Consider the following 13,021-nt stretch of genomic DNA (forward strand, 5'->3'; position numbering starts at 1 on the left):
TATTTAAACTATGAAAGTGTCTTCCTGCACACTCTCTATATTACGACCGTTGAATCTTTAAAGGGTTATATTATAGTTTACACGAAGCACTGATAGCCAGCCGGCGGTGCAGCCAAGAGTGCGAAAACTCGCAGTGGCAGAGGCTGCGGGGTGCGAGTGAGTTATATTACGCCACTTTCACAGGCTGCTACTTATCGGGCGCATCTTTAATTTCCTCCGTGCATATCGTTGCGACTTGCGACGACTGCTTTCGCTGCCGGGCGAGAATCCATCATAGCACAGATAAGACGTTTAACTCTATCGGGCATCTCAATGTAGTACATTTATACCGAAAGGGAGGAACCGAGGCCAAGACTTTTAATGCGTGCCAACAAAAAATTAGCCTTAGCAATTCAAAATTTGGAAATTGAAAAATATTATATATTTGTGTATGAAAAGGAAAATTGGAAAAGCTAAATGAGACAAAAAAATTTCAGTTTACTACATGCTTTTCTTTTTATTGTGTGATTTACTTTATGTAAGATGGTCGTAAATTGCATCAAGAGGTGACAACAATCAGCTCACTTTCACTTGTTAGGTATAATTAATTAATATGGTCCATTTACTGATGAACTCTGCCTGAATGGTGTTAAAAAAAACTAATTGATATTCACTCACTCGGCTTATAAAACCAACATTCATAACAATTGAAAGATTTATTAATTAATTTATAATCAATCACAAAGTTGCCTTAATTGATATGACTGGCGACAGGAGTGTGTGGTGATTTTTTTTTAATAGGAAAAAAGGTGCGTCATGATTGATTTTACAGTAAACATAAAAAAATCTGCCCCAACAAATTTGTTTTTTGATTAAAGCCCAGACATTCTTCACTGGTGGCTTTTTTAAATGCTTTATCAACAAATAATATTTTTTTCAACATTGAACATTATAAAATATTTTAATATGCGTCAGCAGTCACATAAATAATATAATTATTGCAGTCTAAACTTATAGAGAGCTCCAGATGAATTTGAGAACTCTCATATTATTGCCCACAGCTTATAAGGTTAGCAAAAAGAAAATGGGAAATATTAAATTTTTGTTAATAAATATCTTTGATTTAAAAAAAAAGGATCAAAATTTCACCAATCATCCTCTCAGATTATCAAATTACGTGAGCTTTAATCATTTAACATTGGCCAAGTAGGCTTTTTTCCCAATTCCACGGCACTTAAATCCAATGCTTTTTTTATTTACAAATTGCAGTTCATTGCCACATTCTAGGAGACTAAAGCAGTTTTTTGCACAGTCGAGATCAAAAACGCTGCTGCCCATCAAGAAGAGCACAAGCAGAAAAGGACACTGTTGATCAGCCCTTGGAAGTCGGGCTGTTGGGTTTGTAGCCGAGGTTCTTGCGCTGCAGGAACAGGTGGATCTCTCTAAAGTTAGGCCTTGCAGCAGCCGAGGTTTGCCAACATTCAGTCATCAGGTCGAAAATCTCCTTGGGGCAGTTTTTAGGCTGCTCCAGATATTCCTGAAATAATTAAAAACTTCACTGTCTATTTCAAAAACACAAAAAAAAATTTATTTATACATTTTTCCTATTTTTTTTTTTAAATAAAAAATATATTTTTTTTAAACTCCTTTTACCTGATGGCCATCGTCATCACAGATGTGCGCCAAGTTCTCCAGCACCTTGGCGTCGCTGAGCTCCTCAAAGGGTTGCTCCCTTGCAAAGGTTAAAATCTCCCAAAGGGTCACGGCAAATGACCAGACATCACTTTTACTTGAAAATTTGCCCTTGTGAAACGAAAAATTCAATTATAAAAACAATAGAAATCAATGTTTAAAAATAATTACCAGCAAAACGCTTTCCCACGCCATCCACCTGAGAGGCAAAGGTTGCTGGCCTTCTAAAGAGACATAATCTGATGAGTAAAGGATGCGCCCAGAGCCCAGGTCAGATATTTTTGTTGAGTAGCCTGGACCGACCAGACAATTTCTGTGAACAAAACAATCAATCTATTTAAATGTTTCCAGGTCAAAAAAGATCAAAGAGATTTAAATCTGAACAATAATATAATGTAAAGTTCTAAATACGGGAGCTCTTAATAAATCAATTCCGTCTTTTTAGGGAATGATTAATATAAATTAAAATAATACTATATTAAAAAATCAGGGAAAAAATAATAACCATATGTCTAGTTAATTTTTCACTAATTTTCTCGGCAATTTTTTATATTTCAATGATTATAAAAAAAGGTTTTCCACTGAATACATGCAATACTTTTCAAAATTGCTTTACACTCGAAGTGTACAAAGCTCTAAATGGCAACGGTCAGTGAAATATTACACTGACGAGGAAACGGCATCGAGATAATGCGACTCCGTTGCTCTGCCCGCACCGCCTGACCAGAGAGATTGATTCGTAGAAGCAAGAGTTGCTGTGGGTGAGCGGGTGGCCTGCAGCTGCAATAAAGTTGCAGCAGCAGCCATAAAGAGCGTGTAACTTTATCTCTCAACACAAAAGGCATAAACGCAGCGAAACCATAAATAACACAGAGAGCAACCAACATATGACTTGAGGGATGAAAAGCAAGCAAGCCGACAGATAAGTGAATTCCACAATGCTTATATCTCTTTTTACCTGGTGGCCAGGTCGCGGTGCACGAAGTTGAGCGACTCGAGGAACTTCATGCCAGAGGCTATTTGGGTGGCCATGTATATCAAACTGCCATAACTGCAAATGAAAACATCATCTAATAAATCACATTTTATATTATAATCATTTTATCAATTAAAAATATGTACAAATTTTGCCCAAAATATTCCTCAAAGTATTAATTAAATATTTTTTAAATGAAATTTTACCTCAATGTTTTGGCTCTGGCAGGCACGGGGGTGGTTGTTTCTGAAATGTGATCTTGCAGAAATTGGTTCAGGTCGCCAAAATCGCTATATTCGAGCACCACGCAATAAGGCTCTTCCGCAAGACACGCTCCGAGCACCCTGGCCAGGTTGGGGTCGCGCAGCCTAGCCAATACTTCAGTCTCGCGCTCAAACTCAGCCCTGATATGAATCATCATTTTAATTTTGTGTGCTCATTATTAAAAAATTTTATATAAATTAAAAATTAAAAAAAAAATATTAAACAATTTTATAATTAAAATTTGATTTTTTGTGTGCCTTCAATAATTTTCAGCTGATTATAATTATATTTAATATTGAAAATAATTTCTAAAGCACCTCGTGTTTTCTGGTGCCCCAGGCGCGAGCCACTTGACAGCTACGAGCCGATGTTCATTCCACTGCTCAGTTTCACAAAGGTGCACCTGGCCAAAACGACCTTGACCCAGGTCCTCCAGCACCCTTAGTTTGTCCCTGGGAAAGTCCAGCAACAGTGGCGAGGAAGGTTCGTATTCCTCCTCTTCCGCCTCGCTGGCTGTGTCCGGCACAGGCGGCGGACAGCTCAACTGCATCCCCATGTTAGGGGGTGGCGAGTGCATATTATTTACACCCTGTCAAAAAAAAAAAAATTGAAATATTATTTTATGTTGATATTTCTTATACAGAAACTTAGTGACAAGTAAAAAATTAAGTAAAAATATTCTAAAAACAGTGAATCAAACAAATCCAATAAAAAATTGAGGCACAAAATTTGCATTGATTTTTATACTTGAACTATTTCCGTGGCGGCGTAGAACTGCTCAGTTGGAGGTGGAGGGCCCGGCGGAGGGCCCGGCAGGAATGAGTAGGGCCGCCTGGCCGTGGCAAACGGGGGTGGCGGCGTCTCCAGGGGCTGCGCCGCACCCAGATGATGCGACCCCGGCACAGCATACTCACAGCTCTGCACATCTGAATTTTCAAATTTATTTTAATTTTCAAGTTGTGAAATTAAAAAACTGACCAGCATAATCAGGGCTGCTGACCTCTCCTTTGACCGCGCTGTACCGGCCATTGTTGTACATCCCAACGTGGTAAGGTTCATGGTACATTCCACCACTAGTTTTGTCCAATTCCTAAATTTACAATTCTTTTTTTGATCACTTTTTTTTTTGTTATTTAATTTTATACTTTTGTTCTTTTGTCTCCAAATTTCGGTAAGACAGTAGATGTTCCATTTTTGCCTCGGCGGTGTCTGAGGACAATGAAGAAAATCGCAGCAACCAAAACTAAAATTACTGCCCCAAGAGTTCCAATGACCGGCCCAATGTAGCTCCCAGATTCTTGTGTTTGGTTTCCTTCATCAACTAAAATTAAAAGATAAATTAATGCTTTAATTTTATATCAAACTTTACCGATTTCTCGATGTTCATGATGGACTTCATCCCTTTGCAGTGGATATTCACTTGCGGGCACAGTTCCCAAATCTTGCGAATCCTCCTCAGTGATATTTGAAGTCATTGGTACTGAAACAACAAATAGCGGATTCAATTTTAATGTAAAAATTTATCCAACAAAGTAAAATAAACTTCACAATTTAATAAACGGAAAATTAAAATTACAAAATTGTACAAAATAATAATATACTTTTCTTCATTTAATTTAAGGAAAGGAAATCCATAAAAAATAGCGATATTCCTGGGCATATAATTATTTGTTTTTTAATTTTATATAAATTATTATGATACATTAAATAAGATATTCTGCAGTCTTTTCTTTCTCTCTGCAGAATAAAAAGAAGAAAACATTGAAGTTGGCACGCAAATGTTCTGCTCATATAATATATTTTTCTTCTCATTTTCTTTTACGGGCGCGTGAGAGAATTTTCGTGCATAGAAGCGTGCATTTGTGAGTCACGTGTGTGCTCTGCGCACGGACCAGCCACTTGCTTGCATAGCAAAAAGCGCAACTCCATCTCTTATGCAGCATGCATTGCACGGCACACCTGCGATTCGCTTCTCTGGAGATGAATAAAATGCAATGCGCCGGGTTTTGCGAGTGAGTGCGCCTTTTGTTCGAAACGACTGCGTCTGTCTGCAGGAGTTTAGCAATGTGCCCTGGCATTCCCTTGTGACCTGCTGTGCAAACAAGAGATTCATGGATGACCCCGTTGTTAACAATGACCTTTTCACCCTTTTACTAAAACGCGTGAATTTCAAAATCTTACTAAAAAAAACTATATTGTGGAAAAAATAAATTCCGCATTTGAATAAATTTTAAATAATTCACCTTGTCCACTTTTTGTCAAATTCAATTGATTTTTAATCGAATAATTTAAACTTCCCAGGAAAATAGTATTGTCTTTAGACCTGATCACTACTAAAACAGATGCTGAAATAAAATTAAGAAAAGAAACTTTCCCAGACAGTTTGGGTTTGCAGTTGTTGAAATTTGTCTGTGATTTGTTGCGCACACATGTTGGCACAAGATCGTTAAGCCCGATTTTATCTCTCGGGCTGAGAGGCATGTATGAAAACATCACAGAGCTCTCATCAGATATGATCTTTCTGCTGCTCAAAGTGCATTCACGAGCAACACTCTTGCTCATTTAAAACAAAAACTTCTCTGATGTCGGCAACAAAAGCAGAACCTCGTCTCGAGTGCTATCTTACATATTTTTTTTTTTTTTTTACTTCCTTTTTTTTGCCCAACGGCAGGAATCCACCTATTCAACTTCGAGACTTTGCGCCCCAATTGCTGAGCGCTACTTTTTAATTAGCAAAACCTAATTATAACTCTTTTTGCAAGGCCTCTTTTCATCGACTACACGCCTGAAAAATGTGCCTCACGCTTTACAGAGCAATCTGCCGTGCCTGCACTTGAACATGTTGTCGCAACCAACTTGAGTTTTGCAGTGTAGCATCGCATTCATCACTCTAGCAGCAGTATTTTTAAAAAGGTCAAGTACTGAGCAAATGCAAATATGAGTGCAACATGTAATTCAAATACCACAAGCTCACGTAATTAAAATTTTATTTGTTATATTTAAATAAAAATTGTATGCATTTTTTACAATAGTCTTCTTTTCACCCTTCAAGAAAAAAAAACAATTAATTCTAAATTATTATTTTATATTTTGGTAATAAATTTTGTCCAATAAATGGTTTGGATGTTTTATTTTGGTTATTTTATAAATTATAGTGCTAAAAGTTAATCAAATACCGTATATTACTAATTGTAGGTAATTTAATTAAGCAATGTAGATTTTTTTTATTATTCATCTGGATAGTTGGACAATTGAATGTAAAGATTACATTGACATGCCAGATTATTTGGGTGCCATAATTTTATTTTTATTTTTTATAGAGTTTAGTTGAAAAGTTCAATTTTTTATAGTTAATTAAAGAAATAGAAAAACCAACTAACCTGAGTCAAAAGACACCTCGCTGATCATGATCCATTTCGCCGCAAACCAAAGTTGCAATTTGACATAGCGGCCGATGCGACCATGCAGTTTGACGGTCACGTTTCTCGCTCTTTCAATCATTAAGTCTGGCACGTAAGAAAAGTGGACCGGCTCCCCGCTGTAGTGACGCCCGCCGACGCTGAAAAAGACTCGCGCTTGCGAAAAAACCTGCAAAATTGGTCTGTTATAATTTTTCTCATATAAAAAATAAATATTTAACAAAAGACACAAAAAAGTTTTGAAGCTATTTTTATTTTATTTTATAAGAATTGAATGTATTTGAGTTCAGCTATGTTAAATTTGATATAGATTGATAAAAAAAAACACAATATCTTGCCTGCACATCCTTGGTGAACAGGTTGTTTGCGTGCAGGTGAATGGCCGAGAAGTTTCGCACCCGGTCGAACTCGAACACAATTTCCACTGGTCGGGCACCGCTCTCGTTTTTCCAGCCGACCCACTCGTAGCCTGCAGAAAAAGCAAAATCCCATTAGGCGCGACGCCGATGCATTATGAATGAGGCAATTTATTTTTAGCATCCAAATTCCAAGCAAACCAAGCCCATCAAAACTCAAGCATGCGCAACATTCCAAACTTTCAAAGCTAAAAATGCAGAAAAAGACGAGAATAATCAAATATATTAGGTAATAATTAGCTGCATTTTTAACCAATTCATTATGACTAAAAAAATGTAAAAATTTTTTATAAAAGCTCTTTTTATTAAAAAAATAAATTGCAATTTCATACACTTTTTTTCTAAAATGAACTTTTTACAAGAGAATAAAATGGAATAAAAATTTAATAAAACTATATTTTGTAAAAAAAATTAAACAATAAAATTTTAAAAACTCTCTGATAATTATAATTTATAATATATTATTTATGATATGATAAACAATATGATTTTCAAATTTTTAGTTAAATATTAATTTCATGCAAATATATACATTTTTCTATTTAAGTAAATTTATTGAACGTCGCAATTATCCAAATCAAGCTTTCTAGATTAATCTCTAAGGTCTACACGGTGCACATTGATACCTTTACCGTGTCCGTTGGTGTCAAGACGAAAGTTATCCGCGCCAACCTGACCGTCCACCAGCTGACCCAGCCCCCCTATCAGGTAGCTGCCCTCGTCCTTTCCGTCGTAGCTCCGGTCGCTCAAGTCAACCTCGGACCCCCTTTGCTCTCCCTGCGGCATCGAGTAGCTCACAAGCCCCTCTGCAAATTATTATAAATTTGATTGTAAAATGAAATAAGAAAGTTGTGCAGTTTGAAAACCTGTCCAAAGGCAGCCTACGATTTCAATACGCATGCAAACAGTCCGCACGTGGACACTCTGAGGCACAAATCTCAGTCTGGTGGCCAAGATCGGCGGCTCAAGAGTCTGCTCGACCACCGTGTATGTATTTGTATTGCCAGGCAAATTCTGGAACAAAGTTAATTTTATTTGTTAATTAAATTCTTCGTTGATGTAGTTAAAAATTCTCTATTTTATTGGAATTATTCAATATAATAACGTGTTAGCTAAGAAAGGTAATTTTTTGGAAATAACGTTTTTTTTTTGATAGGCAACCTGTAGGACGCGCCTGTCTACGCGGTTGCATAAATGCATACAGTATCGCAACTGACTATAACTCTATTGAAATGACGTGAATCTATTTCCTTAGAGAATTCTTATTTTTTTTACATTTTCAAAGATCTGAAAAGGCTTCTATAGTAAAATTTTGTTAAATATTTGCTTTAAAAGGTTACGCCAGGTTAAAACGATTCTTAGATTGAAATGAATTTAAAGTAGAAATCGTGCTATGATTATTTTAAAACATCTCCCTGAGCGGTGATTTATATTCATTCATGATTTGAAAGTGAGGAAAAGCATCGTCATAAAAAAGACTCGCGGCTTTTTCAGCATAGCGCAAAAACCGATTTCCCACTTTCCGCCACTCACGTTTATTTTCCGCGGCTCTTTTCGCTCTCAGCGATTATTCGCACGACTCTCTCTCGCATGTGTTCGTCGCTGAGTACATTACAATCTCCCGAATGAAATGGTAAAAAAAAAAACGGAGCAGATTTACATTCGTGGAAGTGCTGGTTGGCATTCAGATGTTATCAGCGTGGCGATGGATGGAAGCGAGCTAGGACTGGACTCAGGCCATTAACACTTTGCAGAGAAGCTGCGTTTATTCATTAAAAAAAAAACTCGCACCGAGTTGCTTCGCAAAATATGGAAATTTACCATGCGAGCTCTCTCAGATTGGCCGGTTGTAAATATTGTCTCATGTAATGGAGATAAAAGGGAATGGACAGTTTATATTACAACAAAACTCGCGCGGTTGCTATCTTGAAACTTCCATTAAACTTATTAAAAAAAGTATTTTGAATGCAACATTTTATTTTGTCATATATTTTAAAATTTTAAAAGATTTAATCCATGAAATTCTAGTTTTTACCGTTTTTATCTTTCATAAAATGTTTTAAATTAGCAATTTCATTATGTTTCAGTTCAAAAACATAATTCATATGAATCAGGCCTTATTTATGAATGTTCTAAGCAAAAATCGGTTCTTTTATACTGTGTGTTGTAAAATACATTTAATTCAAACTGTAAAATTATCATCAATCAACTGCATTTTATGTATTTAAAATTGAAAAACGGTTACATCATCAGTCAAATTTGAAATAAAAGTTGTGACGTTTGTTATGAGAACATGAATTATTATTGCTACAATATTTTCTCATCCTTTCCCGTGCTTTCTTTTCACAAGAGTAAAAACACACTCGAAATTTAAAGTAGGAAAACGCAGCCGTCGGGCGAGGACCGCAAATTACATTTTTGCGAACCTAGGCAACGCGAGCATATGGTCCTCGACGAGAAAATTGCAGAAGAAACGCTTCGCCGAGAGCGCAGCTCTGAATGCGAAGAAGTAATAAATGTGTAGCCCGCCGAGGTTTCTTCTCTCTCTGCTCTGGTTGTAGCTCTTTTAAAAACACGTCAGCCAACTAGCAGCCAGCCGGCTCCAGCAGCTTGCGAATGTGTGTTTCCCGCTCGTGGCGGAAAATTAAATTATGGAAAGAGCGGAGGACCAGTCTGAAAGTGAGGAGGTTGTCGGCGAGCTGACTCGCTCAGAATTTCAAATACCTCGCTCTGAAATTCGGCGGCTCCGGTGTACGCCCTGAGAGTCAAAGTGTGCCGTTAACGGCTGCACTGCTTAATCTCGCTCTGACTCACTAAAGCAGATGTGAAACGCGCGCTTTCCTTTTTGCTTGTAAAATATCACAATCTGAGAAAGGAATAATTATGTGTGTAGATTAATAAATTTAATATCAATCAAACAGTTAATGTTAATGCAGCAGAAAAGGAATGTTGATGAAAATTTCTAGCAAAATAAATCGCCAAATCAAATTTTTGTTTGTCTTGAAAATTAACTTTTTTTATTGTTTGAGTTTTATGAGGTATATCGTTTCCTTAAAATTAGTTTATTTTTAAAAAAAAAATGTAATAATAATTTAAGACTCAATCAGAATAGGTAGTTAAAACATTATTTTAACCGTAGTTTCAGTTTCAGGCAGGTTTTTTATTATTTATACTATTGTTTGATATTAAAGGTAATTAATTTAATTATCAACATGAAGATTGAATTTTCTTTTCAAACCGAATTTAAAAAAATTAAACAACAATTTGAAAGAAATTTCCAACATTAAAATTATTTTTGAACTCAATTTTTACTGGTTTTTGCCTGACAAGACTGAAAAATTTTGTGCTTTTACTTTAACAACATTAGAAGCCCCGTTCGTGCCTAATCTTGAGATCAGATTTTGTGCATCCCACATGTGCGGTCGTCTCCTTGTTTGCTCTGCATATCGCACGCATGCAGTTGATCCGCCCGTCGAGTTTGGAGCGCTTCCAAAAACTGCCAATTTCGTCTATCTCAGTTGCAAAAGAACGCAATATTCGAGTGGGAGATAATTTTATATTAAAATCGCACGCCTTGCACAAAAGGTAATTGAAATCCGAACAAATTGCACGACCTCGCCCTGCCCGTTTTATTTTTCGCGCGCCCTTCCCATTGTTGCGCAAGTCGCTGGAGCGTTCTCAAGACTTTTCCGCAGATTTTCCCTCTGCGCTTACCGGCAAAATTGCACACATTGTTTGCCATGAGCCGTGTCATTCGCGCGCCCCTCGTCTGCTCCCTCACGCAAACAAGCGCGCCTGATTTCACTTTAACGCACACAAAAGAGATTTTAGAGCGCGGTATGACGGCGCTGGCAGCTTCTGTGTTTCCCTCTTTAAAGCAAGGGTGGGTGCGTGAGGGTCGTCGCGGGGGTTCGTTTGCGTGGTTAGTTACAGGGGCGGCACCTGCACACCAAACCAGCAACTATTTCCAAAAGAACAATAATAATTAGGCTCGTGCATTTTAGTCGGTTTTTAGGGGTCAAAAAGTCGACTATTTTTAGTTAATTTTACATAAATTTAGTCGCCTTTTTAGCTTGTTTTAGTCGATTTTTTAAATCAAATTTTTTGAGCCATAAAATACATTAAAATATTATTTTAATCGATTTTTTCGGAAATCTCCATTTTTCAAAGCATAAATAATAATTTATCACCCATTTTTCATCATTTTTAAATTTCCTAGAGCAATTATGCAGAACTTCGTGATTTTATCATACGTTATAGAATTTTTGTAATATTGTGTTGAAATATATATTTTGAAGACAGTTGCACAGGGTAATTTAATTAGCTGCATGTTTTGATTGATATTTGTGAACAAAATTTATATTTTGTCGTAAAATTATGATTATAATGTTCTAAAAATGCTCAAAAACATGTTTTTTCCATTGTTGAAAATTATGAATTTTTCATCCATCCCATGTTTTATTCCTTTTATTTAATTAAAGATTAAAAATAGCTTTACTAAATGCTACTTTCAGTCGCTTGAAATAAAAACTGTATGCTAAATTTTTTTAAATATATAAATTTTAGCTTTTCAAAATATTTTTGACAAATTTTTCGGAAATTTTGTTTCAGTCTGGAAAAACATAGTTTTTGCTTAAAAAGTTGAAAAAGTCTGTCATCTTAGTCTGTTTTAGTCGCTTTAGTCAGAAATTGAAGAAATAGTTGGTTGTAGTCGATTTTAAGTGGGTGCCAATTGAAATAAAATCACTTGATTCATGCAGAAAATGCATTTCCGTAATGTTCCGAGTGACGTGGAAAAAAAGTTGATCGAGCCTGAAATCATAAATTATTAATAATAATTTATGATTTCACGCTCAGTTTTTTTCTATTCTCATGCAAATTCAATAAAGAAAACCTGTGAAATACAAAACAAAATTAACTTTGATGAGCCGGTCGAGTAATATTGCGTCAAACAAGAACAAATCAACCGTAAACTTCACAATTATAATATAAAATATTATCAAAAATATAGAACAGAAGGAGATGAAATTATTAAAAAAGATGGAATTTACAAAAAAATAATAAAAAGTTTAGAAACAAATTTTAGTTGCAAATTGAGTTTATTGCAAGATATCGTGCAAATATTCAAAAATTATATAATGTATGAAATTAAAGTAAAAGATTTAAAATGAAACAACGCATACATTTTGTAAGGATGATTTTTGCAGAAAAACACCATCAAAATTAAATTTTCACATTCTTTCGCGACAATCATAATTTAATAACGGTTTTTTTTTAAATCATATTTAATCTTGAATCCAGCTTACTATTCTACATCCAGCTTCCAATTATGATTTCCACACACATTTTAAAATACAGAGTGCACTTGCGTTGACACCAGCCTGGACGGAGGGAGCGCTGTAATGATGAGGACCATTAACTCATCCAGCAGCGCAAAAATTTTAATGATTGCTGCAGCGCGCGATACGATCTTTCTGAGTCGCTCTTCGCAGCCGACGCAACTTTACGGCTCGGGCTGAAAATTGAAATTTTTACGAGGCGTTGTTTTACGATGCGGCCGCCTTAGTGGGCAAATACGTGAGATATTCGCGCATATGCTATTCCGAGAGAGCACGTCAAGAGCTTTGTTTTATTCTGGCAGTTACTCATCGATTCAATAATGCGAGCCTTAGTACAATCTTACTTGGAAGGAGGCTTATTTTCCGGCCTTGCCAACTGGGGTGGTTTCTGGGGTGAGCGCCCTGACTGTTTAATAAAGAGACACTGCCGGGGGCGCCTGCAATAAGGAAGCAGGAGAGCAGCAGAGCGAAAACACCAAACATTGCAGCTATTGACTTGAAAAGAAAATGAGGTGAGCTCAAAAGTTACTGCTGGAGTTCAATTTTTCTTAGAAACAAGAAGAAAAACTCAAATTTGAGGTGCGTACGGAAGCCAAAATAATGTTGAGATGTACTTTAATTCAAATTATATTATATTTTTATTATATTTTCTAAAATTTGATCTTTCCTTGTGAGTTTCCATTACAAATAGAAGCTTTAACTTTTATTTCTTAAATTTGGTTTTTGAAAAAAAAAATAATAAATTTATGTTATATACTTATATGTGCATGAATTAAAAGATAAATCGCACATGAACTTTACACTCCTCGTTTCACAATTAATTTTAATTATTGTGGGAAATATAATGATACTTAAAATTCATTACATAAATTTTAAATTTGAGTTAACTATGTGGTAAAATAATAAACAATAATAAAATTTCATTAAAATCAAAGC

General features: G+C 35.8%; 1 protein-coding gene across 2 annotated transcripts in view; it reads right to left on the bottom strand.

The window, feature by feature from the left end:
* Positions 1–476: 476 nt before the first annotated feature.
* LOC132195337 (discoidin domain-containing receptor tyrosine kinase B) overlaps positions 477–13,021 on the bottom strand; it is an 88,140-nt gene continuing 75,595 nt past the window's right edge. The window contains exons 6-19 of one of the 2 annotated variants that reach the window (XM_059617274.1): positions 7,613–7,760; positions 7,379–7,552; positions 6,669–6,799; positions 6,292–6,499; positions 4,281–4,391; positions 4,057–4,232; positions 3,890–4,001; positions 3,659–3,837; positions 3,229–3,500; positions 2,854–3,051; positions 2,630–2,722; positions 1,843–1,984; positions 1,633–1,782; positions 477–1,516 (exon numbers count right to left, since the gene is read on the bottom strand). In XM_059617274.1, the coding sequence (XP_059473257.1) occupies positions 1,352–1,516; positions 1,633–1,782; positions 1,843–1,984; positions 2,630–2,722; positions 2,854–3,051; positions 3,229–3,500; positions 3,659–3,837; positions 3,890–4,001; positions 4,057–4,232; positions 4,281–4,391; positions 6,292–6,499; positions 6,669–6,799; positions 7,379–7,552; positions 7,613–7,760 (2,259 nt within the window). In that variant the 3' untranslated portion in view covers positions 477–1,351. Of the gene's footprint in view, positions 1,517–1,632; positions 1,783–1,842; positions 1,985–2,629; positions 2,723–2,853; positions 3,052–3,228; positions 3,501–3,658; positions 3,838–3,889; positions 4,002–4,056; positions 4,233–4,280; positions 4,392–6,291; positions 6,500–6,668; positions 6,800–7,372; positions 7,553–7,612; positions 7,761–13,021 lie in introns of both variants that reach the window. The other variant, XM_059617273.1, reaches the window with a different exon arrangement.

This window comes from Neocloeon triangulifer, unplaced genomic scaffold (genome assembly GCF_031216515.1).
Source record: "Neocloeon triangulifer isolate White Clay Creek 2 clone unplaced genomic scaffold, ASM3121651v1 ptg000009l, whole genome shotgun sequence".
NCBI classification, from domain to species: domain Eukaryota; kingdom Metazoa; phylum Arthropoda; class Insecta; order Ephemeroptera; family Baetidae; genus Neocloeon; species Neocloeon triangulifer.